This window comes from Pezoporus wallicus, unplaced genomic scaffold (genome assembly GCF_028554395.1).
Source record: "Pezoporus wallicus isolate ANWC-B61680 ecotype Strahan unplaced genomic scaffold, APGP_CSIRO_Pwel_v1 contig_3952, whole genome shotgun sequence".
Lineage (NCBI taxonomy): Eukaryota > Metazoa > Chordata > Aves > Psittaciformes > Psittacidae > Pezoporus > Pezoporus wallicus.
This window is the reverse complement of record NW_026635034.1, coordinates 9805610-9831030: the sequence shown is the minus strand read 5'-3', so window position 1 is coordinate 9831030 and position 25421 is coordinate 9805610. Positions and strand designations below refer to the sequence as shown.

Genomic DNA, 25421 nt, shown 5'->3' with positions numbered 1-25421 from the left:
TCTGAACATCAATTTATCTAATTTTCTATCTTATGATCGCAATTCTTTCTACTGAAACTGCTTTAAGAGCTTTTCATATTCATCATATCTCTCTGCTGGTAGTTTAAAGTAAAATCCTTGAATCTGGAGGAGGCTTTATTTGAGGGTCTGTTTCTCACAATCTAAAGAATAAAAGACAGTAGCAAATTGTATGTCAGAGAGAGATAGTACAGGCTTGCCTGCAAAACAAGGATTCTTTTTATGCAGCAGTCACCTAATAGCAAAAGAGAAGAATAATGAAATGTTTTTACTGTTCTTCAGCTAGGGAAGAAGCTATTCTTGTAATAGAAAGCTGAAACTGTTATTGGATGAAAGATCAGAATATTGTATTTTCTATTTTTTAATTTCTTAATTTCTATTCTATTATTTTCTTTTTATTTTTTCTATTCTATTCTACCTCTTTCTACTCTTTTCATTTTTTGTTGGTGTTTTTGGTATTCTTCTTTTCTATTCTACTATTGTTTTTTAATTTCTTTTCTATTCCTTTAATTTTATTGTATTCTCTTGTTTGCTATTCCTTGCTCTTATTTGCTATACTATTTTTAAGTATTTTCTATTGTATTCTGTTGTTTGCTATTCTTTGCTGTTGTATTCTGTTCTTGGCTATACTATTTTCCTTTGTGTTCCCTTCTTTGCTATTGCTTGCTATACTATCTTCTAGGCTTTTCTATTTTCTGTTGTATTCTATTGAATTGTGGTGTTGTAGTCTCTCTATTGAATTGTGGTGTTGTAGTCTCTCTATTGAATTGTGGTGTTGTAGTCTTTCTATTGAATTGTGGTGTTGTAGTCTTTCTATTGAATTTTACTTCCTATTCTTTCCTATACTATTTTTCTAGTATTTTCTATTGTCTACTGCATGCCGTTGCATTCTACTCTATTGGTTGCCATTTCATTCTACTCTATTGGTTGCCGTTGCATTCTATTCTGTTTGCCAGACTCTTTGTTTCTTTTCTATTTTGTTTTATTCTATTATATTCTATTATTTGCTATATAATTTTCTAGTATTTTCTATTGTATTCAGTTGTATTGTTTGCTATTTTCTAGAATTTTCTATTGTCTATTGCATTCTGTTGCATCCTATTGTATGCTATTGTATTCTGTTGTATTTAGTTGTTTGCTATTGCATTCAATTATTTGCTATACTATTTTCTAGTGTTTTCTACTTTCTATTGTATGTATTATATGCTAGTCTTTGCTCTACTCTTCTAGTCTTTTCTATTTGATATTGGTTTTATTATTTGCTATTGTATTCTAGTGTTTGCTACACTATTTTCTAGTATTTTCTCTTGTATTTTAGTGTCTTATATTGTATTATTTTCTGTCATATACTTTTTTTAGTCTTTTCTATTGTGTTCTGTTATTTTCTATTGTAGTCTATTGTTTTCTATTTGATTCTTCTTTTCTTTGTTTTCTTCCTCTTCCCTCCTTTTTTTGTTCAATTTTTCATTTCATTCCATTGAATTTCATAAGAACTGACTGGGGAGGTGTTTGTGGTCTGTCCAGTGTCCATTCCAATTTAGTGGTGCTTGCAGGGACATTTCTATACAGTCATAATGTAAAAGTAAGGAGGACTCGCTTTTTTTTGCAAAATACCTGAGGACAATATGCAGGTGTTCTCACTTTTCCACTGTGTAAGTGAGTCTTTCCACCAATTTGCATTGGTTTTGCAAAGTTCACAGGACTTGATTAATTCAAAAAAATAAATCTCTGCAGTTAGCAAAGTCAACTTCCCCTGCCCTACTTTCTGTCCAGTTTATAGATCTGTTGACCCTTAAGTGTATGGTTGTCAGAGCATGTGCATTAGAGAGAATAAAGATGTGAGATAAGGGGGCATAGTCAAAGCTAGAACTTTTAAGAAATTCAGGCAAAATTCAGTAGAAAAATAAGGGTTAGACTTTGTCTAAGCTGGCTGCTTGCTGTGGAACTAGATTCATTATCTTTTCCAGCTCAGGTTAAAAGAGAAATCGGAAATGTACGATATCCCCCTCCTAATGTGAGAACTTGCATATCTCCGAGAAGAGAATATGTTCAATTTCTGGAAGCTGGTATCTGTGAAGCAGTCTAAACAGTGGCCAGAAGAGATCAGTATATGTTCTCAGAAGTTTGAAAACGGAACTCCTGTTTGTATTTCAAAGACTTTTATAGTGTCTGCAGTTATTACGAAGCAATAAGCTTTGAAAGGACCAAATGTCAGAATCCATTAAATACATACAGATATATTGTCAGAAATCCTTTACTTAAATTTACTTTTTTTAATTCACACAATTATATTCAACTTTTGCATCTGTTATACCCTATAAATAGTGGTCCAAAGTGAGGCCCTTGGAGCTCTCCTGAGCCAGTGTGTGTTGCTTAGCGTCTCCCTCTGAGCGCAACACCCTCAGAGCTTGCAGACTCTCAAGGTTGTGATAATCATGGGACCACTGGGACAGTCACCAAAAGACAGAACCTGGGCTGAAGTCTGCCACTCTTCAGGACTTGATCCTCACCTGCTGAGAAACGCTGACATACGAGGTGTGATCTCTTTCACTGATCTTGTGGGGAATTTTTAACATGTACCTTTCTATGTATTTCCTTATGTATGTGTGTAGAGATTGTTATAGCAATTGTGCAAACTTCTGATCACTCTGTAAGATCCACCTTAAACCTACAAACTGCTATTAGATGAAGGGTGTGTAAAAATTCCCTCTGTGCTGAACTGGTATGCTTGTAACCCTTTAGACAAAAATCATTGTCAAAGTCTCAGACTAAGACTAGATGCAGCCACACGCAAGCTCCTTTGGGAGCTTAGAAAGCAAGAGGGTCCAGTCTTAATCTCATGACTCAATGGGAGCATCTCCCTTAATTTTTTCACATAAAAGAGCTGCTAAATGATTGTTGTTTTCTGTACTCTGTTATCTGCTTGCCCTAAACTGCAGCATGTTTGCTGTTTTCTAAGTTGAACAAGTAATTTTCTTCCCTATGTGGGTGGCTTCACATGGAAAATATGGACATTCTATTACAGTTACTCATTCTCATTAGATAAATATTTTTAATTCTGCTTATTTTCTTGCTTTCAGATGCTTCTTCCTCTTTCACCTTTCAATTGTCCAGAGTAAGAATGAAGAAATCAGATAAAAAAACAGCTGATTTGAAATAACTGTGCTTTCTGCAGCCATTTGAACACACAGGTAGGGATTGTGGTACAAGCTAAGTTGCTAGACGAGTATCAATTTTTCTGTGTAAGTTATACAAACTCTTCAAAGTCAAGCTAAAAACATATATTGCAGTCCTGCCACTATGGAATGCTCTGTCGTGTACCTTACAATAACAGCAACATTCTCTAATGAGGTTTATAAAAGAACTAAGCTGCTGTAAATGTATATGAAAAAGAATTTCTCTATTTCCAATAAGTAGCTATTTTAGATGCAACAGTGGCATGTACTTTGGACAAATTAGGGGTAATAAATGAAAGTAAATTCAGGGCACTGCAGTGTTCGAGGCGCTGTTTTTTTATGTAACTTGCTAAAACTGATTACTGGTGATGGTAACAAAATGTAAGCATTCAAACACAGGCTATCGTTTATAAAATTACTGAAGATTTAAGACTTTAATAACTTTAAATTAGTTATTAAGATAAACCACAGCTATAAATCTCCTTTTAATTTTGTTATCTTTTAAATTAAGTAGTCTAAAAGGTGAGGGTATAACTTAATTCAATTGAAAGGTGACTTCCAGGCTAAATAGTTATTATTCAATATGTTATTTTCCTTAGATTTAGAGCAATCTTTCCGTTGCTTTGAGTGCAACTACATCCAACTGTCTATTGATAATGGACCTGAATGAGTATGAGGGCAGATTTAAACCTAATTATACTTCAGAGAAAATTTTTACTTGTAAATAGGAGCATTTTAACTAAATGCTAATGACAATTACAGTTGTGATGCTGGATATTGTACCAAACTAGATTTTTATCTCTTTTAAATGAGACATTAAAGGATGCTGAAAAGCTGTGAGTCACTTTTCCTTACCTTTCATTCCCAGTGGCTAATTTCTGATAGTGTGCAAATATAGGCATGCCTAATGTGTGCACAGGAATGAATACAAACCTCAGGCTGAAATCATGATGAAAATCAGGAAATTCATGGTTGTGGTTCAAGATTTATAAAAGATCTCTACTTGTGACTATAACCTGGGTGATTTTTTGTCCTGAAGCTACAATGAAAGTATGCATAAGGAAAAGCAAAATTAATTATTAATTAATAATATCTGCCTAAATCCATATTGTTAATCTTTTCTGAGAGGGAGAGCAGACAATCTATTCCTTATATATTAAAGTTCTATAGCAATTTTTTCAGTTGTAAAGTATGAATCATTAACAGAGATCCTCAGGCTAATACGGAAACTGCCTGGGAAGTCATTCCTTGGGCTTCTTAATCTTGTGGCAAGCTGCAAATGCAAAACTAATGTTTCATGCTTTTTTATACTGTAACATGCTGTATTCAGAACTAAACCCAAACTATTTCCAGCTTAACTGTCCAAATATAACGTTTCTGGTTCTCCTCTCTGGGAGCAGGGTAAGTCTTTCTAAAGCAGAAAACTGCGTTCCTTCCCAAAGGGAGTAAGTGGCAGACAGGCCATTTTTAGAAATGCACACTACATTTAAAACACATCTGTCAAAGATTACTATTCTGCAAAAATTTGCAGTTTCTAGAATGAAGAAACCTTCAACTCTGAATATAATGCTCATTATCTACACAAAACCAGTTCCTTTATGTACTGTGGAAGTAGAAAACACTGTCCTACATCAAGAAGAAAAATACTAAGAAATAGCTTCTTTTTGAAAATGGAATCTTTGCTGAGAGTGTAACCATGAACTCTTGCCCTCTTACTGAAACCATGGAATGTCCTCTTCTGAAACACATCATTGATGTGTATGCATATTTTAAATGAAGAGGCTTTTGTGTTTCAGGTTTTTTTTTTTGATGCACTATACCAAAATTCTAGATCAAGAAAAAGCGGCTTCAGCTTTGCTGATGTCCAGATTCAAAGTACACCTAATATTATAATCTTGCATGTTCTTTGCTTTTGGTAAAGCAATGGAATTTTGAATTTTGATAAGTAGGCGTAAGAAATGATGTGACATTTTCAGCAGGATGGTTTTGAATCTGAATTCTGAATTGCACAAAGGAAAATAATACTGTGTTTTAGCCTACAGAAACCTATTCCTTTTGAATGTACAAATGCCATGCTAGAAGTGGTGTGCGTTTTGTACGTGTGTTTTATAATATGGAATCACAATTTATTAATTGCAAAAGGAAACCTTAAGGGATAGGACATGCTTTTTGCTGTTATTTGTGATTAGTAATTAACATCCTTCAGGTCTGAAAGTATCTAGGGCTGCCAACGTACTCTATAGAATTACTTGCTTTCTGCATTTATGATAAGCATTCTGGTATGGCCTCTACAACCCTGGTTGTGTGTGGAGTACTCCTATAAATAACCCTGCTGTTTAGTGTTCATATAGAGCTATGGGACCCATTCTTCATGTAAACTGAGAAGCTGAAAAATGCACTGCCTTCAGATAACCTCCACTGATTGACAATAGCCATTGATGGGGATAACATCACAGGGACAAATCTGTGCCAATAAACTCTAAAATACCACAGTGTTGGAAAATGTGATTGGCAACCAATCACTGAAAACATTTAAAATAGAATTTGACATACTTATATCTCTCTTACAGATCACTTACTTTGAGATGTCTGAGTGTCTATAAACTTCTTTATCAAGGCATCAGTAGTTTGTGTGTAAAGGCTCAAAGCATATTTCAAGGACTGTAGGTCTGGGCTCTTTTCCAGGAAATTCTTTTTCAGCCCACTGCCTCCAGCATGGAAGTATTGCTACAATGAAAACCAAATATGGTTATTCAGAGAGACAATTCATCTGAGAGAGGCCTCGTTACTGATGCAATGTTAAGTGAAATTTTTACACAACTTCAAAAAGTAACAGCTGGCATGTGGAGCTGGATTTATAATTGCAGCAGTTGAGGTAACTATCATAATTTTTACTACTGAGCTGCTTTCTAAAGGTAGGAATGTAAGCTTTGTGGGAGAGAAAATAAACTACATTTTAATTTTGGTCTTCATGATCTCAAGTATTTCCATATCAAAACTTGGGTTCTTTTAGGTTGTGGAGAGTGGAATCAGCCTTAATTCTTTATATAAAAATCTTCTCTGAAAGCAAGGCATGGTTTACAGCACAAGAATGTATTATTTTTGAGGAAAGGGAAAATTTGTTAAAACTTAAAAAGATAAGATCCTAGAATATGAAGTTTTGGATTAGAATTGCATTGTGATTATCCCAGAAATTATGATTACACTTTGAGAAATAATAAGAAATTCTGTGGCAGTTTCCATGGTGATTATCTTTTTGATTCCAATTTTGACCTCGTTTATTGTGGATATGCAAAAAACATGCGTGTCATCCTTGTCTGACCACATTAGGGTTTCCTGAACTGTAATAGGAAAAGGATGGGAGAGAAAAGGTTGGTAGTGCCCTTGAAGACAGTGTACATTTCGCCCTTTAAAAGAGTGTTTCCTTTAAGGCAGAATATTTGTGCTTGCTTTACGTAGTTTTCTTTATGCAGACCGATGAATGATGGAGCAGTAAACCACTATGCCAGTGGTGTTTCCTGCTAAATTAGCTTAAATACTTTAAATAACGACTCCTGATCTGCTGGCATAGCTAAATTTGGAACAAAATATGTTTACCTCTTTGATGCCATAATGACTATGTAAACTATTGCAAGTATTATATGTTGTTTCCAATCCCAAAGCTGAGCTCACAAAAATTAGGACAGATTCCTCCCTCCCTTCTTCCTCCCAGAATGAAGATTATTCCCTAAAATTTTATAAAAACAGTGGTTGATGAACTAGTGCATTTAAACTACAAAGAAAAAAAAGTATATATATGTGTGTATATATATATATATATATATATGTATTGGCTACGTTAGTAGTATTTCGTTCAAACACTTCGAAAAGCATTTACGTTACAGTTTTAGGTCTCAAGAGTGATATAGAAAGCCCCTGGTAATGGCTAATTAGTAAAAGCAATCAATGTTTTCTCAGGAAAACACTGTGACTACTTGACAGGCAATATTGGTCCACTCAATACCGGGACTGTTGGGCATTCTAAGTAGAATCTGTTGTCTCTGCATTTCTGTAGTGTTGTCGAAGGGATATATGCAATATATACATTTCAGTTCACATACACACATACATATATACTATGTGATTTATCCTAAGCTTCTCTGTGACAAAGCAGACCATAGTCCATACACACCCATTGTTCCTCAAGATGTTTGCAGGAGATGAAACATAAACATATGTTTCATAGCAAAGTCATTATTTACATTTCTATATTGATGTCTACTGATTGTTACGGGGGGGGAAAATCCGTGGGAGCAAAAAAAGGATTTGAATTCATCAGGCTGACAAGTTTTATATTGTTTTAATCCTATGTGGGCAGTTAATGTCAATTTAAGAGGTTTTGAATAAATTATCTTCTCATCTTACATGAAATGTGTATCTTCCCACGTGAATTATTTCATACTATATGTTCCAAAGAAATCTGTCTTAATTGTTTAAAACTGTATTCGTTATTTCACTAAGGATCTTAATTTATAAGCAAATGTTAAAATCTGTTAATATTTCCTGGTATTGTGACAATCAATTTGATTTTTTTGTAATTAGTTCTATCTCCCAATAAAATGTTATCTGCAGCAGCAGCTCCATGATAACAGACCTTTAAAGAAACAGGGACACCTGACCCTAATTTTCCTGAGCTTTTACATATTCTTTTGCCTATAAAGGCTAAATTTAGCATTGTAAAACGAATGTTGTGAATATATCATAAATACAGAAAAATGAGTATACAGAGTTTTACAGATTCAGTTAGACACCTAATACCCTGTTCTTTAGGGATGCAAGCCTTAAAATAGTTCATCTGCTACTCAGTCATACTCCAGTCTAAGAGTTTTCAAGGCTCAGAGGTGACAAGAGAGGCTTGAACGGCATACTGACAAATGAAAGGTGCAGACATAAGTGCATAATGTCAAGTATGTGGAAATCAATGCTGCAGCTGCTGCAGGCACAGCCAAAACTTGACAAATGCCACACAAGTCATAGTGGGTGGGAGGTTCACTTTGTAGAGTGCCTTTGGTTTTAGGGTGCATGCAAAGATAAAAATAGAAAACGGCATACTATTATCAATTGACATTATCTCTGGCCAAGATAACAAGATAGCTGAGAGAACTCAGTTTGAGATAATAGGCCAGAAAGCCACTTCTCCTGACAATAAAATGCAAATTATGCTAAAAAATGTAAGTTTAAATTGGCAAGGTTCTCTAAGACTGATGATATACTACATGCATTTAAGATGAAAGAGATTATTCCTTTATGTTCTTCAAAGCATTAACACCACCATCATCTAGTAAATTCCAAGTTGCTCAGCAAATTAATTTTTGGTACTAAAAATTAGACTAATGAAAGTTAAAAAAAAGACTGCAAGCATAGAGATCAACCTCCTCCTCAGTCCTTCTCTTATAATGATCAGTTGCTTCATTTTTGAACAGATACCATATGCCATTTTTATCATTTTCTTATTCTTATTTGGGTAGCCATTTCTTTTGCTTTTAAACAAACCATGCTCTGGGAGCACACAATACTTCAGCATTTTGTTCCATTTCTGTTTTCACAATATCAGTAGTCACCAAATACTATTTTTATTTCTGAAAGAAATATAAATTCTACTGCAAGTACAAAAAATGGCAATTAGGAGCCCTCTCTGATACTTCTTTCTTTTCCCTTGAGATGCTATTTTGTTGCACAAGACTTGATCATGAATACGTCCACTTCAGTATGTATATAAGCTTCAATTTCATATTTAAGTAGCAAACTCCTTACTTTCCTGATGTGCTGTCTCTTCAGCAGCAGACATAAAAATATCTTGTTGTTCTACAAATGTATTGCTTTCAAGATATTTACAGCAAGTAAAGATTCAGGCCAATGTGAAAAAGATTGATAAATACATCAAATGGCTTCTTTTGACTTCAGAAACCACATCTGTGATGACTGTATAAAAGCCTCAATTTTTTTAATAAAAAAAAATTAAAAAGGACTTTGTTAATCTCTTTATTTTTACATTTGGAGCATAATGCAATAACAATAAAATGAGTGGAAGTGAAGAAAAATTTTCCATAACATTTCATCTGGTTTATGGCCTGATGCTTTCATCCTGTCAGACACGTTAAGTCTTAGAGTTACTTTATCAATTACCAGTAAATTGATCTGTATTTCTAGTAATGAGATTAGCACCAGGTAAGGTTGGAGGGATTTTCTCTAATAAGAAATGTTTTTTAACAGGTGTGTGATTGATGGCTCTGTTTTTTTTTTCCCACTGAAAAGGGACCAATGTGTAGAATAATTAAAAAGCATCTTTAAATTAATTCAAATTATTTATGAGGGACTGTAAATTCTGTGGTGAATTCCAAACTGCAAAAGGTTGATAAAATTCAACTGCACTTTTAATTTAAGAGAGCGCACAGTAATGCATTGTATTAAAAGCCTTATTTTCTGGTGTTCTACAAAAAAACATGCGTCATACACATTTGCAGGAGAGTGCAGTGAGGAATAAACACACTTTTCAGGCTCAGTGTCTCCTTTGTGGGAGAAAAAGAGGCTATGCTGCAACATAATAAGGATTTAGCCCAGCTGCTTCAGCTGCACTAAGTCTAAGCATTAAAGGAACACGAATCAGATAAGCTTTGGCCACCAATTCCTTTCAGGGAACATATTCTGTCTGCAACTGGTAGAGTATTTTTTTCTGACTTTTCTGCAAGCAGACTCTCAGACATTTGCTTTCAAGCCAGTACAAGGAGCTTTGTTTCAAATGGTTCTTGACATTAAAGGGATCTTTATGATTCTAAGGTCCCATTCTGTATTAGATTTTGTAGGTTACATCCATCATGCTCTTGGTCATTTAAACACAGAACAGAAAAACATGTAAAGCTGTACCTTTATAGTTGCTAGCGCCACTTCCATTATTGCACACTGCCTCAGGGTCAGGCTTCTGGCTTCCTCTCGAATCACATGGTCCTGCAAAGCAAGTTAAGACTGCAGTTGGTTTTGAGACAGTATTGTGGCCTGTCTGTGCTTGGAAAAACAAATAAACAAAGCAAGCCATCAAATGCTCCTCAAGCCTCTATGATTAAGAGGGATTAATTCAACTTCATACTTCTTTTACAACAAATTAGAACCTAGAGCAATCACATGTTTCTTGAAAACACAGGCTGGAGGGATAAAGAACCAATGTTTAATACTGAGCACCTGTGTAGCTTTATTTCTTTTCCTAAGATATAGTATTTCTCTCTTGGGGGGGGTGGGGACAGGGAAAAGATTAAGTATTACATTTAAATAATTAGATGACACTGAGATAATTGTATTAATAAACCTGACAGTTTAACTAACATTTGTTAGTGCCCTCTGTTTTTTTAAAAAGGGTTTCCTATTAGAACAGAAGTTAAAGATTTATAAAGTGACTACACTCATGTGAAATCTTTTCCTAAAATAAGCATCCTCTGATTTACTTAGGCAGTATTTTAACTCCTCTAGCAAACTGAGCAATTGTTCATAGAAGCATGAATTACCACATTTCTGTTCAAAACTGAAATCCTAATGGAAAATTGATTGGCAAACAAAGTGACATCAATATCAAGTGACTGAGCTCTCCATCAAGTGTGTTACGGACTTCAGTACTGTAGTGCTGATGAGTTCATTGTAGAGGTACATCCTGTATTTCAATACACACCATAAATAATACACAGAAAGAAAAATTACTGTATCCATACCTTAGAGTTTTTAAAGAACTGGTTCTAAAAGGCAATGAAAAGATCTCATATTTGTGATGTTTAATGCTTAGGAGACCTATTTGTGCAACACAGCAATGATCTCTTCTTCATCTATCTAGTGATGACTTACCATAGAAAGCATACATTCTTATCGTCTTAATTTGGTTTGATGAGACTGGAAAATCATTATTCACCTGTTAATAGTTTCTGCCATATTCAATCTTACTATTGTAAATAAGCAATAAGCAATAACTGTAAATAAGCAATATTATTGTAAATAAGCACAAGAATCATGCATGGCCTTATAGTCACTAATATTTCATTCATTTCTTTTCATTAGAGCAAGCCACTCACAGTTTCATTTGGCCCCATTACCTTGAGTTTTGACAGTTGTCCAAGATCTTTGGCTGCACTGAATATCATCTGGGGCCCCTGTAATCACATAGAAAATTCAGGAAACAGACTCACTACAGCGTGTTTGCTTTTTATGTCAACATGATCTTATTTTCTGCTAGGACATCAGCCAAAGCCACTGTTTTGCAAAGCTAAATAGAAATTTCAATTACACGAGACGTATTTTCATCCAGTTGATAAGGCCAAGTGGTTGAATGCCTGCAGCATTCCCTCTGGTATCACATATTTGATACAAATATTGCGTGTTCTGTTGATAGTGGTTTCTTGTGCTCCTGTCTCTTCCATTTAAAATTTTGAAGCTAAGGCTGGAATTATTCTTATAGAGCATATCAATGAGAGATCTGACCATAATCATAGCACTCAGGTGCTAATATAAACAAATACTTCAGCACAAAGGAAGCTGAAAAAGCTTAACTGTCTACAGTGACATCTCAGTTGAGTCACACACAGCACAACAGTGTGCTGTTAAGCCAAAACCATTTCTTTTTTTAAGAAAAGATACCAGTGTTACAAACTTAAACCAATATTTTACAATAGCCAAATCCTGGAATGTCACCAAAGGCCAATGACTACATGTTTGTCTTAGACAAACAGAATCCACGGTTACGTGTTTATCACAATTACTCCAAGAAATACAATTACTAGTGCATTATTTGGTAGTTCAGCAAGACATAGTTCTGAATATCTGGATTTCAGGATAAAAGAAGCCAGTCCCACTTACACAGCACAATGCAGACCAACTTTTCATTAAACTTTCTGCTCCAAAACATTTCAGTTTCCAGACAAAAAAAAATGCTTCTGTATGGTTCAATTGCAAAAGATGTGATATAGAACCATAGCTGAAATTGTCAGTATTTATTAGGAGTGACAATAGTAAGATATACCCCAAAATTACAAAATAAACAAATCCAAATGTCTGTACCTCTCACCTCAGACAGAAAGTAATATTCAAGGCTACAAAAGGGAAACGTTTCTCTTACAATACTCTGCTTTTCATTGATTTTGTTTAATACTGTGTTCAGCAGTAAACAGAGCTAGCAAATTAAAGGCAACTGGCTATACACCTTTCACCATGCCTGCCAACAGGGACACTTTATATAGAGGCTACCATAATAAAACCCAACAACTGGTAAAATGTAGCAATTACATGCGATACAAGCACTAATCCAGTAATGTGCCGGGACACTTACAGTTTGGTCCGTCAGTGGTGGAAGCACAATTTGTTTTTCTATTTTGTTCAAGACTAACTTCCAGAGCTCCTTTAAAACCCGTTTCAGAACTGTCTTCTCACAGATTTTCGCAGAGACACTTAAACTGGAATAAACAAAACACAAACCAGTCTCCAGCATCAAGACTTCAGAGGTGGGGTATCACATATACTCAGATTAATGGACATTATGGTTTAGCTTTTCTCTACCAATGAGTATTTCTCAATGGATTAGTTATTTTTCATATTAAGAGTGAATAGTTTTGGTAAAAAGAAAACACATGCAGATCATAAAATCATGTAAATCTCCATTTTCCAATTTGATACTTATTATAGTACTGCTATATATTTATTGAAAAAAAGCAAAATAATGCTGAGTTATGCAGTTTGATGGATGAAACAATTTAGCATTCCTAAGCCCCTAAATTAAAGTTTTATTACATTGTTTATGTCTTAAAAATAAAACCCAAACATCTCCTTTGTCCTGTGTTTCTACTGTGATGTAGAATTGAGTGCTGATAGCTAATGCAAATTCAGGGCTATCATTTGGAAGCATTTAATTCTATATATACTGGCAAGTCTGTGCAATCACATCATGTATTTCTAACACGGTCCACATACTTACATTTTTTTCTTTAAGTGCATATTCATAAACCATCTTGTATGTATTGCCATGATTAAGTAGTGTCATGAGTAAAGTGCTGCCTTTTTCAGGCATAGGAGGAATATTTCATATTCATATCATGCAAATGCTTTGGTGGGTAATTTTACAGAATTGTAACTATTCATGTAAAGAAATATTGTAACATCATTATACACATCACATCATAAATATGCCAATTCATATTTCTAGCATCTCTTACTACTCCCTTGTAAGCAAATAACTAAAACGTTAATTAAGAAATAATGGAAACCCAGACCATATTAACATGCTATGTCTGTAGTCCTTATAGAAGGAAAGGTGATACTCCCTAACAGTTTTGGTTTGTGGGTTTGGTTTGGGTTTGTTTTTTTTTTTTCACGTCTTTATTTTCTGTGCATGGGCTCAGCATCTGCTAAAACTCCACTTACCATTCCTGGGGTGAGGAGTATTTTCTATTCGGACAGTAATTTAAAACTCAGTTTCCATTATGCCATTATTCAACTAACTCTCTAAGAAGCTATGAAGTCAACTTTGAGAAATGGCAATTTGGGATTGAACCTGACAAGCAAAAAGTCAGCTCACCAGTTTTTTAAGTGAGCTTAGGACAGCCTATGTATGTGTATAAACACTTCTGGCTTTTCTTCAAGACTTGTGCAAGCAGTAAATGTTTTAACTCAAAGACAGTTAATATTTAAAATCATACTGCTTGAAAGCAACACATACCCCTCTTTTAGCTTAACACATGGGACGAGGTACACTGCTAAAAATAGGTTGACACACACAGACAAAGCAGCTAAAATTTCTTCTGGGCCAGGAACCCAGGCAAAATATGCAAACAGATTAAGCCTAGTACTCTGCACACATGCAAGTACTACAGATATTAAAAATACTACAACATGTTTCTAGGTCTTAATGATGCTTCAGGGCAAAACCACCTATGCCTGACTGTAGTGTCCTGTTCCTAGTCTGCCGCACTTACGTTTTGTCCAGGAAATCCATGAGAGGCCGAAGCACAATCTCAGCATCAATGGCTGCACTGTTCTTGTTGGCTGCTGCATTCCCATTTCCTCTCATTTGATTCAATTCGTTGCTCATTTGTCTTATGCAATCTTCAATAATCAATTGGAAACTACAGGATGGGGAAAAAAAAAAGAAAAGAAGAGAATGACGAAATTCGTTGACAGAAACCAACATTTACCATTTTGTATCAGGTTCTTCAACAAGACTTGAATCTTCTCTGCAATGATGGAAAGTTCACAATTGCAAGATACTGCAGGTGTTACAGATGAAAAATAACACCTCCCTAAGGATTACAGTTCATAGAACTAATTTATGTACTGTTTTGATCCCCCCCCGTTTCTGCTCTGTCACTGTGCTTTTCATGACCTTATAGGTGTGCCAAGTAGTTATTTTCTGGAAGCCATAGGGGTCCCAGAACCTGCAGTTCAGTCTATGACCGACTTAACAACTAGCAACAACTTCCCAAGGTTTTATTTTTGTGTGAAAGGGCAATAGGAACAGCTGACTATAAATTATTTTTCTCTTGATGGTTCGTATGAACCAAGCTCTCATCCTTTTCTTGAGGTCAAATAGAAAACTGCTACTGATTTCACCCCATTTAGCTCTATTTGACCATTTCCTAAGTTTCACAGAGCCAGCACCATCAGAAGCTTGTGTATTTATTCACAACAAGACAGAGCTAAAACATTTGGGCTGTTTAAAATATTCTTTTGCAAAAAACCCCCAAACGAACAACGCCAACCCCCTAAACAGAAGGCAGACTCTTCCTCCCGGAAGGAATCTTTTCTACTTCAAGGTGTGTGGGAACAAATTCTTCCTGCACAACCTGTATCTGGTCAGTTTTTCTGAAGACTGTTCCATTTCTTAATTGATCTGGTTGGGCAACGTGCCTGACAGTCTTTGTGTCATCAATGTGATACAGTCTTCAGTCGATATATTTAAACAATGCAGAACAGCGGTTCATCACAGTCAATAGTTCCGAGGCAGAATAAGTCTCAGCACACATGGTAGTTTGGTTTATGGATTGATTCATGATGAACTGAATTTGTTTAGGTTTATTTATGAACAGAAGTGCAAAATGGAGGCCATAAATACACCAGGCCTATTAATGTGAAACAATAAATGGCAGAGATTAACTTGAGGAATGTGAAAGAATTTACTGAGAGAAAAGAAATGTTACAATCAGACAGTGAGCTATTCCAGCTACATGGCTAATCATAAAAAAAGAATCCAATTTTCCATGTGGAAGCACTGGAAACTTTTTGAAGTACATTTGGATGTGTACTTGCCTACACACTTCAAAGCCCTAGATAAAATCAACATGAAGTTGTTACTGAAGCCGCTCATGTAAATCCTTCTGACTGATCCCTCCAATAAAAGCCAAAATAGTGCACTGGCTTTTCTTGTCATCACCCATCTTTCTAATATTGTTAACCTCACAAATTCCAGCAATAAACTGACCCATGAGGAGTGCTGTAGCTACCTGGAGCATATCCTAGATTGAACTGTCCCTGGTTTTATTTGCAAAAACCCAGTTGGTTCATTCAGAAAGAAGCCCTGGAAAGAAATAATATTCATGCACTGTCAATGATCTGAGAACCAGGGCTGGGGGCGAAAATAAAGGGAGACAATATGATGAACTAAGCACACTCAGAAAAAAGCGCACACTGGCCACCCAGCCAGTTCAATAGATTAAAAAAGCAACTGCAGACTTTGCTTAATGAATACCACTACAGCACTAATTCCTCTTTTCTTAGATTCCTTTCTAATTGGGAGCAAAAATATCTTACAGCTTTTTATAGCAAAGGCACTGCTGGCACAGCACCATATTCATTCAGGACTGCAGCAGGCACTCTGATTAAAGAAAGATTTTGAGAGTAAGGCTCATCAGACAATTGTTGCAGAGCTACAGGCAAGCTGGTGACCCAAAGAAGGCCTTTCCCTGTGACCACTTGAAGCGGGCTAAACATAGGCAGACATCCCCAGCTGAAGCAGGGTCTCAGCCTCAGGAAGTAACATAAACATGGCCAGAGAGAGAGGTTTAATATAGCATCAGACAAGAAAAGCCCAGCAATTTTTGTTTTCCAAAAAGCAGAACAAAAGCCATCAGCCTCACCTTGTAACATGTTCATGCCCACAGATGATTTTCAGTTTTCTTTACAGCGAAGTTACTGCTGTATGTTTCAGAGTCTAAACATACACACACACAAGTGCACACCACTTCATCAGGGAAGAAGCAAGCTTCACCTCAGGACATCCAAACAACCACCCAGACTTAATCAACGAGGTAGATTTTTGAAGAGGAATATTTCTCTAAGGTTTGCTGTAAAACAGGTTCGTTACCTTGCAGCGTATGTTACACTGAGTTCATCCAACACGTTGCTAAGTTTCACCTGAAGTTCTTTTAGAAGAACACTAGCTTCAGGATCCAACTGTAAAGAGAGAAGTAATGTTATATTCTACTTATACACTATGTTTTGGGGTTTTCCATTACAATTAATGAATTGGGAATTACGTGCAATGGTACACTGCACTATGGAACACCAAATGTGGAAACACCTCTTACAACACAGGGTTACTTTAGCAGGCCTAAAAATCCAATTACCACTTAAAGAAAAATACAGAAGTGAAAAATTATATTATTAGAAATCAAAACTGTGCCATTAAACAATGTCTTTCTATAGGATGGTGTAAATTCTGTTAGCACTCACAAAACCAGAACTACTATTAGCAGACAAATGGCGTTCACAAGGCATACCAAGAGAAAGACCATGAGAAATTAGTACCTGCATTAATAACACTGCACGTCTTTATCTTTTAATTACTTTTTTACATTTCACCACTGTCAGTAACTTTTTTGTGATTTGTGTCGAGGATGTTTCCATACTCCCAATAATGCAGTGTAGAGACAGAATAGCCAGCACTGGAAAATGTAGGCTGAAGACTATCCATGCTACTCCTATTGACGTAATGTGAGGGAGGGGGATCTACAGTACTTGTGTTTCTAAAAGCCATTAAGGCATACATAATTCAAGCATGGAGTAACACACTGTGATGCACAGGGAGAACAGCTCTTGTACATCTGTTACGAGTTTTTTTAAACGCAGGAAAGAAGCGAATGCAGGGGAGAAATAGATTTCTGCATTGAGAGGGATGGGGATCCGTGCATAGGTATTTAATCAAAAAGGTTCTCTGTGATACTGATCTGCAACTTGTTTATTGGCTAAGTGCTCTTTTTCAAATTAAAAAAAAAATAGTATGACTTTTTGTCTCTTTGAGCTTAAGCTTTTGGGAAAAATAGTTACAGTCGATTGCGGGATGTGGCTGATGATCATCAGGATCAACAGCTGAATGTGAGTTAATAGCTGATGTTCCAGGTCATTCAGCTATCTACATAACAATCTTGAGGAATGATTTTCACTTAAAATCCTCAAATTCTGCGCTCTGTTCTGCAGGAAGGCCCAGCACAGATCTCCTGACATTTCAAAGGAAGCTGCACATTCAGAATACATAATCAGGTCTGTCTCTATTTGTGTTTTCATATCTTTCATTTCACTAGAGAATTATACTGCCTCTGGTGGGATACATATGGAACACAAATTTAGGACCGCTAGGATATTAGCATTTAACAAATACCGAACACACAAGCATTAACACTGAACACTGTACACATCAGAGAAAACACAAAATACCAGGCAGGCAAAAGACTTAAAATTTCTTAGCAGATCATGCATAAGCTGGAGAATCATCCTATCACTGGGCCTGCAAAGGCCACTGTAGTTACTTTTTATCAGAAGTTGTTGTGATAACCAGAAACCACAATATATTTGCTAAATTCACCTGGAACTGGACTTAGTCTGGCCAAAATTGGATTAAATACTAGTATCAGATTGTGGACGTAAGACACATTATAAAAAGGTGCATGCAAGCTCTAGACGTTTTTAGAGGGCTTTGTGCTCACAAATTGCATGAACAAGTTTGTGTGTGCACAGCTGGAGACATCTGGCAGAACATCCAGCCCTGTGTATACACATGCTCATGCTTATTAATGCAGTGTCATAGGCAGGAGTGGAATATAAAGAGGTATGCGGGCTGACCATCCAGGGGCTACATACTGAGGATGTCGTGCTAGCCAAGAACGTGTTAAATGCTACTGTTATTTTTGTTTAACTACTGGACAATATGGTAATTCGAGTGCCTCACCAGGACTAAAATGTGCACTTTTCATTTATTTTACCATGTGCTTTCATGTGCTACCGAGTTCCCAGGGCAAATCATAGGGTATCAGCCCTTAACTGGCATCATCCAAATATACCACAGCCATTCTGCTATCGTGCAGCTAAGATGGGAATTGTTATGGTGATTCTGTACTGAGAAGTTCTGGGGGGGGACCTCACAACTGGTAAAAATGGTTTTAGGATTGCCTTGTGCAGTGGAGATGTCTTTTTTCAGTACCTCTGCACATGACTCACTAACTACTGTGGATTATCTTCTGTACAACTTATCTTTCATGCATAAATTAATCTATTGATATTTTTAATACTGAACATATTTTAAGCAAAGCAGCTATGGTGCTTTACTAAAATCCAAAATTCTATAGAAAACGCACTGCAGTTGAAGCAGGAAGGGTTACTTTCTCCCTCAAATATTCCTAAAGGCTGTGGTTCCCAACATGACAAAGCTGTGCAAAATCATCACAGTTTCGCAACAACAAGCTCAAAAGGGAATTTTATTTGTGCTTTAGAAGGCTCTATTATTTCAGCAGTGGTTTGAGCAACTCCTGCTAACACATTTTATACCAGGTTTCCTTATTCTCAGGAAAGCGTGGTGTGACAAATGCACTATTGCAGCTGTGCAAACGGTTTGGCTTAATGAAGCTGTCAAGCTGCAAGACTTATATGCAGATTGACATCACAACATTCCCTTCTGCAGACAGTTACATATAGCTCTCAAAACCACTATGTAAAGGAGGTAGGTTTTCCAGTGAGGAAAATCAGTGATAAAGAGATTAATTCATTTTTCTAAGGCGTTCAGTGACCAAGACAAGTCATCCTCAGTATTCTTGTCTTGGCTGAGATTAATTACTAGCAAGGGAGCAACAATAAAACCAACCATCTCTGTTTCATGGGCCGACCTGTTTCTGTACAGAGTGCTATATTATTATAGGAAGTGTATAAGAATACAGGTAAATGCAATCTGTCATTCTTCGTACTAGTTACTATAAGCACTTTAAGAAAATAGACTCAAACATGCTCAGCTGCAGAAATCTCAGCTACCCAGATGTGGTTACATGATGAATTACAGGACTAACCTAGCCATAATGTTACCCTATTTTGCAATCAACCAGAAGAAAAGGATGAAAGCAAGACAAAAGGCAATGCTGATCGGCATCTAAGACATCATACAGGGATATACAGATGTGACCATGGAGGATCTACAATACTGGGGAATTTTTCTCTTCAAGTCTCATCTGCTTTATAGAATTTGATGAAGAAGGAAAAAATAACAAGCCATGCCTAAATGACTTTTCAGGAAAATAAGAGGGAAAACACCAAACTAACTGATTATGGGGGGAGTTGGGGGGGGGGGGGGGGGCGGGGAAGGGAGAGAGAGAGAGGACATGAAAGAGAGAAAAGACCAATTATCCCTTAGCTTCTTGGTTTCCATTTATAGTCCACAGCATGTGTGGGCTTAAAATACAGTGGTAGGTTGCCCAGGTAGCAAAGTCTGAGTTTTTTCTAAAGAGCAAACTTCTTTGGGTAGCTGAAATATTATTAGTCCGTTAACATGAAAATCATTGTCTTGTAGCAATTCTTAATTCCCTCGGCTTTCTTAGGTTGATAAGTATTTCCGTTGCTTACCATCCTCTTATTTAAGAGTTACAATTTAACCTAAACAGAAATTACTTGTAAATTTGTTGGCACACTTCAGAAGATCTGTTGCTTTGGGATTATTAAATAGATAATGAGAAGTTCGACATTTTCTGAACGCTAGACAATAAGCAGATCACACTTTCGCTGAATCAGTAAAAAAATAAGACATAAGAAATATTTGAACATCACTGTTTCCAAATGCTGCCTGTCTAAAACTGAATGTTTTTATACACACGATCCTCATAAAAGTGTTAAAGATTTGATGAATTTGACTGCTTTTGACATAATGTATTAGACTGAGCTACTCCATGTTGTAATTTACAGTGCGTTAGTATGGACATAATCTTGTTAACTGCAAATTTGGTAGCACTTCTATAGGAAACTACAGACACACAAATTCTTTTTGCATGAGTTAAACAGAACCTCTCTAATCTGAATTCCATTTATCTGCAATTTCAGAGCTCTAACTGCTTAGTTTCCTAATGGGACCACCTGGTTGCCCCTGTTCAGAAGACAGTGTATATCTAGGAAAGATACACATATTTATCAGATCTGTCACTTCAATGGTTCTTTTTGTCTCTGATAGACATGATCCTTCCTCCACCCCACCACCCTACTATTCCATCTTGAGACGCTTGGCTGCCACTGCTCGAAGTACTAAAGCCTCTGACTATACAGATTTAAAGATGGACACTTCTGAACTGTTGTGCTTAAATTGGCCTCTGTCTTTATGACCATTCCTACAGGAATTCCTAAGGATCACATGTAAAGTTGGAATTGAACTTGACCAGAGTGGAAATATGATTTACCTACAGCCAAGTTAATACTGTTATACAAAAACAACCTGCTCTTGTTTTTCAGCTTTTTGATCCTAATTGCTGTAACTCATTTCTGCCATGTTCTGCGATCTGGTGAAAAGCAACAGAAGCACTAACTTTCTGCTTTCCCTTTTATCAGCTTCCAACTTGTCAGACATGAAAACAGGACTTAGTGCAAATGTATACACTCCTTTTGGAAGAAGCAAACAGGAGCGAAACCACAATTCTACATTATGATAAACTGGTCCCATCATTTTGCACTTGATTTGTTTTAGGTATCCAGCAGGTTGGGTCCCACTTTACTACTCTTACTTTACCATGGCTGACCGTCTTGTTTATGCAATTGCAATTGTAATGTACCCTTCCTGCTTGGCTACAGCAGAAGAAGGTTGTTAATAAAGAAATTCATATTGTTCAAACTACTTTATTTTAATGGCAGGGGAGCTGAGAGCCGACTTTTTTCTCTATTTATAGAGCTCCCTGCCCTGCAATATGCAATAAGCCTGCTCGGAACATAGGGACTGCTGCCTGACCGTGGTATTTTGACTGCGTAGTTTGAAAGATGTACTGTTCACAATGTGACACTGAGGAGATTAACAGCATTTCATTTTTCTTAGAATTAGTTTTGCTTCAACTGAATTAGGTCTTATTATTCCACTGAAAATCATCTGGCTTTTTATGCCCTCCACGAACAAGATATTAAACTATTTTCTCTCTGCTTACAGATTTTATTGCTGGCTTTGTTTCTTATAAGTACCAGTTCAATAAGACAAATTTGCTATGAGAATAGCTAGGGGAGTAAGTATTCAATCTGAAGACAAACATTTTAGAGACACTTTGATACATGTGACAAAAAAAATAACACGAATGCACTTTTCTTCTAGAAATTCCCCCAATGAGAAACAACAAAACTTTGAATGTATTTTTTAGATCTCTTTTTATAGACCACGAATCAAGATGCACTTTAGGTACCAAAGCGAAAAATATCTCCAAATTCTCTCCAAGGGCTGCACACTGCACCACATCTGTAGCAAATGTTGCTTTGAGACTGTAACATCCTCATTAATATCAAAAAGGACAGGAAAAAGGATGAGAAGTGATGAGAGATTTTGCAAGAAAGCTGCTATGAAAACTCCTGATTATTTTTTGACTGGATTTGTTGTTATAAAAGCTATCAGGAGCAAAAAGAAAATATTTTGAAGATTCAAGAAAATATTCTAATGTGAAAATAGTTTGACAGATATAGATATAAGGTGTTACTTATGGCGGAAGGTGCTACATAAGGCGGAAGTCATTGCTAGACCACTCTTTATCATCTTTACCAAGTCTTGGGAAACGGGAGAGGTGCCTGAGGACTGGAGGAAAGCAAATGTCACTCCAGTCTTCAAAATGTCACTCCAGTCTTCAAAAAGGGCAAGAAGGACCCGGGTAACTATAGACCGGTCAGCCTCACCTCCATCCCTGGGAAAGTGATGGAATGCCTTATCCTTGGTGCCATCTTAAGGCATATCAAGGATAAGAGGGTTATGAGGGGCAGTCAACATGGCTTCACCAAGGGGAAATCATGTTTGACCAATCTCTTAGCCTTTCATGAGGAAATAACATGGTGGATGGATGATAGCAGAGCGGTGGATGTGGTCTACCTTGACTTCAGCAAAGCATTTGACACAGTCTCCCACAGCATCCTCATGGCTAAATTGAGGAAGTGTGGACTGGATGATCAGGTAGTGAGGTGGACTGCGAACTGGCTGAAGGAGAGAAGCCAGAGAGTTGTAGTCTATGGGGCTGAGTCCAGTTGGAGGCCTGTAACTAGTGGAGTGCCTCAAGGGTCAGTACTGGGACCAGTATTATTTAATATATTCATCAATGATTTAGATGAGGGAATTGAGTGTACTATCAGCAAGTTTGCTGATGACACTAAGCTGGGAGGAGTGGCTGACACGCCAGAAGGCTGTGCTGCCATCCAGCGAGACCTGGACAGGCAATAACTTGATGAAATATAACAAGGGAAAGTGTAGAGTCCTGCATCTGGGCAGGAACAACCCCAGGTTCCAGTATAGGTTGGGAAACGACCTGTTAGAGAGCAGTGTAGGGGAGAGGGACCTGGGGGTCCTAGTGGACGACAGGATGACCATGAGCCAACACTGTGCCCTTGTGGCTAAGAAGGCCAATGGCATCCTGGGGTGTATTAGAAGGGCAGTGGTTAGTAGGTTGAGAGAGGTCCTCCTTCCCCTCTACTCTGCCCTGGTGAGACCCCATCTGGAATATTGTGTCCAGTTCTGGGCCCCTCAGTTCAAGAAGGACAGGGAGCTGCTGGAGAGAGTCCAGCGCAGGGCAGCGAAGATGATTAAGGGAGTGGAGCATCTCCCTTATGAGGAAAGGCTGAGGGAGCTGGGTCTCTATAGTTTGGAGAAGAGGAGACTGAGGGGTGACCTTATCAGTGTCTATAAATATATAAAGGGGGAGTGTCACGAGGATGGAGCCAGGCTCCACTCAGTGGCAAACAATGATAGGACAAGGGGTAATGGGTACAAACTGGAACACAAGAGGTTCCACTTAAACTTGAGAAGAAACTTCTTCTCAGTGAGGGTGATGGAACACTGGAACAGGCTGCCCAGGGAGGTTGTGGAGTCTCCTTCCCTGGAGACATTCAAAACCCGCCTGGACGCATTCCTGTGTAACATTATCTAGGTGTTCCTGCTCCGGCAGGGGGATTGGACTAGATGACCTTTTGAGGTCCCTTCCAATCTCTAGCATACTGTGATACTGTGATACTTAGCCTTCCTCTGCCCTTGTCTCCATCACGATTTATAGACACTTAGCTGTTTCTATGATTCATGACATTTAACATGCAGGATTGGACCCAAGACCTTAATACAGAAGTACTTTGCATAGAACATGGAAGACAAAAGAATGGAAGACAAAATTATCTGTAATATTTGCAGAGTGAAAGGGGATTAATAGGAACCACAAACCCCAGCCACGACTGGATGATAAATACATCTGTGCAAAGTCTGAGATAAAATTTTCAATGACGACAAGGCTGCCGAAGTTCATTTCATGTTCTCTGCAGCAGGAAGCATTTTTGCCATGGCAGCTTCAAGAAGCTCAGGAAGTTAATCTGTACGTTCATTTGGCAGGTGCTATTCATTCTCACACAGGACTATCTTACCTCTGCAGCGTCCACTGTGGATGTGGAAATATGAAAGGATGTATTTTCTATTTCTTTTTGTAACATGGTCACATTAGATCAAAATTTTGTGGAACTATCAAACTACAGTCTTAAGAAAAAGAGCTGATGTATGCGTAACTTCTTTTTTAAAGCCAACTACTGATAATAAGGACAGGATATTCATGACCTAAATATTGCTTTTTAAGAAGAAGACAGGTTTCTATAGCTTTAAAAATATGTTAATTTCTTAATTAGCTTTCAAAACAGTCAAGAACTATAATCAGCAAAGTACTAAAGCACACGTTTACATGCTTTTACTGTTGACAAGACTTCAGACACTTTAAAGTCTTCTGAAATATAAAAGGAGATAAAGCTCAGCATGTTCTGGACTGCTTTGTAGCAGCTCTCAGTGAAATGGTGCTAAATCTTGAATACAATCAGGCCCTCAGACACTGAAAAGTGCACTTAAAAAAATGTTTTATAGATTTTTTAGAACCTCTGAAAGATTTTATGCTGTCTGCCTAGTAAAACTTTTCAATTTAGAGTGTCAACTAAATGCCCAAGCATAGCTCTTTTTGATTTTAGATCAGAGGGGATTAACACAAATGCATCAATGGAAATTAGTAGGAAATGTGACTGTTCTTAGCCTTAGAGAAATGGTCAGGAATAATAAAAGATGCTTACTATCACAAACCTCATAAGAGAATCTCTCTCCTTCTTTCTTCTGCTCAGTGGATTGCAAGTCAAAGGCATTAGACAAAGACATGACACATTACAGACAAAGCACAAAGCACATATTCTATGAAATTTTCAGATACAGGCAAAACGTACCAATACGTACAAAAGCAAATAGTCCAATACAAACACTAAAATAAAGCTGGCACTACAGATTGCAACACAAAACACCCAGTGCTGACTGAACTTTACAGATCATTAGCATATTTCTGTGAAACAGTGTCAGGTCTCTCAAGTATTGTCGGGGCAATAAGCACTCTCATAGACTTTTGGTTTTTAAACATTTTGATTTTCTTTGCAAGCAGAAGTGAAGGCTGTGAGTAGGTTGCAAACATGGTGCTAATGATCTCTAAGGAACTTTGAATGAACCAGGAAATATATACGACTCACCTCCTTTCCTCCCATGGACTCAAACATTTTCTCAAGCTGGACTCTTAACTGCTGAATGTTGTTCATCAAGATACAGGGCTGCAAAGAGAGCACCAAATGTGAGACCGCGCATGTTATGTTCCTTTTATATATGAATATGCATATTCATAGCCTCTGGGCTTAAGACTTGTTCTTCAACAGCCCTATGTTCATGCAGTTGTGCTTTTCAGAGGTGAATAT

General features: G+C 37.0%; 1 protein-coding gene across 2 annotated transcripts in view; it reads right to left on the bottom strand.

Moving 5' to 3' along the window:
- The window catches only part of UNC13C (unc-13 homolog C), a 145923-nt gene that overhangs the window by 3812 nt on the left and 116690 nt on the right, over positions 1-25421 (bottom strand). Inside the window, exons 23-30 of one of the 2 annotated variants that reach the window (XM_057397818.1) lie at positions 25203-25280; positions 24772-24801; positions 16558-16646; positions 14174-14323; positions 12535-12658; positions 11306-11362; positions 10098-10178; positions 5774-5921 (exon numbers count right to left, since the gene is read on the bottom strand). In XM_057397818.1, coding sequence (XP_057253801.1) covers positions 5774-5921; positions 10098-10178; positions 11306-11362; positions 12535-12658; positions 14174-14323; positions 16558-16646; positions 24772-24801; positions 25203-25280 — 757 coding nt within the window. The remainder of the gene's footprint in view (positions 1-5773; positions 5922-10097; positions 10179-11305; positions 11363-12534; positions 12659-14173; positions 14324-16557; positions 16647-24771; positions 24802-25202; positions 25281-25421) is intronic. The other variant, XM_057397826.1, reaches the window with a different exon arrangement.